At 39.5% G+C, this 4,259-nt stretch overlaps 1 protein-coding gene across 4 annotated transcripts in view; it reads right to left on the bottom strand.

The window, feature by feature from the left end:
• LACC1 (laccase domain containing 1) overlaps window positions 1-4,253 on the bottom strand; it is a 21,098-nt gene extending 16,845 nt beyond the window's left edge. For 3 of the 4 annotated variants that reach the window (XR_001512473.1, XR_001512472.1, XM_006755312.2), the window contains exons 1-4: window positions 4,108-4,253; window positions 2,506-3,121; window positions 1,988-2,166; window positions 1,104-1,269 (exon numbers count right to left, since the gene is read on the bottom strand). Coding sequence is in view for 2 of the 4 variants with exons in the window: in XM_006755312.2 (XP_006755375.1) it covers window positions 1,104-1,269; window positions 1,988-2,166; window positions 2,506-3,064 (904 nt within the window). In the remaining 2 variants the exon portion in view is untranslated. The remainder of the gene's footprint in view (window positions 1-1,103; window positions 1,270-1,987; window positions 2,167-2,505; window positions 3,122-4,107) is intronic. The other variant, XM_006755313.2, reaches the window with a different exon arrangement.
• Window positions 4,254-4,259: the final 6 nt, after the last annotated feature.

Raw genomic sequence — 4,259 nt, 5'->3', positions numbered from 1 at the left:
CATCCAGAGACAGAGAAGCATTGATCAGGCCATCAAACCTCAGAGGGAAAGTAGGGGAGGGTGGGGTTAAGAGGGAGAGATCAACCAAAGGACTTGTATGTATGCATATAAGCCTAACCAATGGACATAAGACACTGGGGAATAGGGGAGGCTAGGGGACTGTCTAGGGCGGGGAAAAAAATGGACACATATGTAATACCCTTTGTAATAAAAAATAAAATTTGAGAAAAAAAAATGTTTTAAACCTAAAAAGTAACAAATAATATTCCCTTTTTATATTTGGGAAATAAGATTCAAATTTTAAATAACTTTAGCAATGTCTAGTGGTCTAATTCTTTTACTTTAGCCACTTTCTTATTTATCTATGGCCTAAAAAGTAAAGTGGTCATAGATTTACAAATAGAAGGAAATCCAAAAGGTCATCCCTCACTTCACATAGATATACAACCACTAAAACAGTATTTTAAAACACTCCAAAAAATAAAATTCCATAACCTTAGCACATAATCTAAAAAACCTTATTTTTTCTTAGCATATTAAGCTAAATGAAATTTGCCAAATATTTCTCACTTTTTTTTTTACCTCCATATCTTTACACATGCTGCTGCATCTTTATGAACACCTCTCTGCAACATGCCTCACCTTCCTATTCCTCATTGTCTAGACTTCAAGGCTTCTCCATGGTAGTGTCACACCCTGGGGAGTGTTTGAAAAGCATGAAGGCTTTTTTTTTTTTTTTTTTAAATACAACTGGAAATTTCAAAAGCCAAGCAAACTGTCTGCAATGTAAGATTATCTTGCCCAAAATGCTCCCAGCACCCATCCTGAGAAACACTGGCACCTAGCCAAACTCTACAAATTCCTCAGGAATCAGCCTAGGTACCATTTTTGGGGGGAATTCTATTCTGATTCATATAAATTGACTTAGTTACTGCTTTTATCTGCTTCTATAATAGGAATATGCTGAACCTACCCCTATCTTTATACTTATCACCATGTAAAATAATTAACTGTTTATGTGTCTGTTATGTCTACCAGAAAAAATTTATAATTTGTCCTGTGCTACAAAAATGGTAAAATCCTACATGCTTAAATATGCTTACCAGAGTGAGCAACTCCACATGCTTTTTTGACAGGATCTGCAAAAATTATCGGTATACAGTCAGCACCAAGAGCTGCTATGGTGACTCCTCTCTGATTTGTGGTGATTCCATCATAAGATTCCGGCTCCTTCCTTCCCATAACCCAGACGTCATTGGCATGATCTGTCTAATACCAAAGATGTGCAATAAAAATGTTTTGAAAGTAGGATTTATCATACCATAAGCTTTTCTGAAAGTATTCATTTTGTACAAAATTATATAACCAGTTTAAGATTACTAGCATTTATTAAATATATCCCTTCTATATATGGTAAAATACCAACTTATTATCATTTAACTTTTGGTATTATAATTTCTGTATATTTTATTCAAAGGAAAGCAGACTTTAACATGTTAAAATTCAATACTGTCCTTCATGAATACCTCCTACTAGAGATGGGTCTCTACATGTAGTACTTTCCACAATGAACTAATTCATTGAAAGAAATTAATTACCAAGTCAATGATACTTTTACTTTTCCTAGATTCAATTAAAACTAGAATTCTGTAACAAACAAAGCACTGTCTCATCAATTGTACCCTGGTGTTAACTTAGAAAAGAATGGCCTTTCTCTTCCACAGTTCAGGAACCTTTCTTCTAACTCAAAAAGGGCAGTGGTACTATATTCTCTGAGAGTTAACTGTACTACACACACACACACACACACACACACATATTTTTAGGCTATGGTATACGAATCAAAAAACATCTACTCTAAGAATTATCCTAACGTTTTACATAAAACACCAGATGCAAAAATTAAGTAGCTTGATTAAGGTCCATTAATCATTAGCAGAGTTAATAATATACTTCAGATCTTCCAAAATATGAAACATAATTTTACCTTTATTCTGTAAAATTTCTTCACATTAAATCCTGCAGCACTCCCCAACCTACGCAGATTTTCTTGAACAACTACCCGGGGATCTCTTCGTTTGGAGCTACTGAAGAGATTGAATGAGCTGAGAGTTGGTATGTAAGATATCCCACCTGTTCTTGTAGTAAATCCATGTATGAAAATGTCTAGAAAATTGTTTTAAATTCCACTATTCTGTAATGATGACAATGAGTTAAGATTTCAGAATTGCTAAACAGGAAATATCATTTAAAGGAAGCCTGGGGATTTGTCTTAAAGCTAATTTGCATAAGCAAATGTATTTATGTAGAGGGCTTTTAAGGGACTATCCCTTAACATCCCTAACACTACCAGACCACCCATAACATTCCCATGTTTCAACTGATGGTAATGAGCACATAAGCCCAGTCTACAAAAGAAAGAAGGAAAAAAAGAAGTGAACAACTTCTAAAGAATGACCGGTTTTTCACATGCCTGGTGAAAACAACAGATAGTGTGTAATATACCTGAGATCAAAGGAGTTGTGAGAATGGTTAATTCTCCTTTCAGTGCCGGCAGACTTCTCAAATATGTTTCTATTTCATTATGTACAGCTTCTAGTTCTTGAGTTGTGATCATGCTTATCTCAGTGGACTGTTTCAAAAGACCTCCCTTCAACGTCACCTGTAAATCTTCAAACTCAAAATTGTAAACATCAGTGAAGAGTTGATCAATAAAAGCCTTCATTAATGTCTTCCGGTGCATGGGTACCATTACCTTAATGCTGCTCAGGTTTTTTTCATCAATTTTCTGTTTAATGGTATACAAAGAGGCAGCCATACTGGGATTGCTAACAATCTCAAATTCTCTCAAGAGAGCTGATACTCCATTGGTTGTTTCTAATTCATAAGTATCAAGGTCACCGTTCCTTTCAGAGCTGATGTTACTGCAACACATTATGCAAAGGAGCTTGGCCTTGGCAGCATGATTGGATCTAACAGCATCCAATGTCTTCAGTAATGTCGGATAGTTCTTCTGAGAGTTCAATGTCAAACCAAATAGATCAATCAACACAGCTTCTGCCATCCTGCAGTAACTGTACAAAGCTCTTCAAAGAAGACTTTTGTGCTCCCCCCCAATCACCTGTAACAAAATATTAGCATAAATAAGAATGCAAAATTAGATCAATCCTATAGTTACAACAGAAATATATGGCTGGGGGGGGGGGAATCCCATTGATCTAAAAATGTGACCAAAATTGTAACACTAGACCCCTCCCAGAAAAGTCAGAAAACTGTCATAAGAGAATCATGACAATTAAAGCAAAGCTATTTCCTAATTCATCTCCCAAAAGGATGTGTACATCTTTCCAGAAAGGCAGCAGTTCCTCTGTTTTTGTTTTCATACAGGGAATTTTAAATAGGAATTTAAAATTGACTTAGACAAAGTCCTGTTTTTTAACGGCATGGCATCAATGTATATGATATATCATCAATCCTGACATGACTGCCTTGGTCGGTCACATCCCTTCATGAGAAATACGGGGGCCTTGCATTCAGTAGGTTAAACGGAGCCGCACTTTAAAAATCGCGTTTTTAAGAGATAAAGCCGAAATGACTGCATTTCTCGCCAGGGTTGACACAATCCCCCGGCGCGGCAACGGCCACGGAGCGGCTGGGATTGTGCGAGAGACCCTGCTGCCCGCTCCCTCCGCCTCCCGTCCCCGCCCGGGACTGGGACCCGCTCCGCCCTCACAGTAACCGGGTAAATGCAGCAGCGCTGAGAGTCTGGAGTCAGCTTTCCCACCCGCGGGCTTCGAGAACATGAATTCAAGTGCTAAGCAGAGCTACAAGCAGAGCTTCCCTGGTTATGAAAGAGCCAGCCCTATGCGCGCTTGGTGGACAGAAACTAGACAGTTCTGTCCCATTAAAAAATGCACCGCACGGCATGCAGAGGATGGGCCATCTGGTCTCCGGCCTACAAGGTCAGGCAGCTAAGTTATCGTCCTCCTTATCCAAGCAGGCTGGGCAGGCTAGAAAGCAAAGTTATTTTTTGGAATAAGAGGCAGTCTAAGGAATAGCAGAGAATTCCAAAGAGCAGTTTTACAGAATAGGAGTGAGCCTCCTCACCGGACCGGGACCAGGCCTCCTCTCGCCGCGCGCCCAGCGTCCGCTCCCTACCGGTCAGCACGCTCTCCCGCTCGGTGCATCGGGGCTGTGGAGACATCAGGAGAAGCGGGGTGACCGTGAGGTTCCACAGGACGCGCCTGTCACGGGCGGGC

The sequence above is a fragment of the Myotis davidii genome, unplaced genomic scaffold (genome assembly GCF_000327345.1).
Source record: "Myotis davidii unplaced genomic scaffold, ASM32734v1 scaffold1572, whole genome shotgun sequence".
Lineage (NCBI taxonomy): Eukaryota > Metazoa > Chordata > Mammalia > Chiroptera > Vespertilionidae > Myotis > Myotis davidii.
Note: the sequence above shows the minus strand (reverse complement) of the source record. Positions and strands in the feature narration are given on the sequence as shown.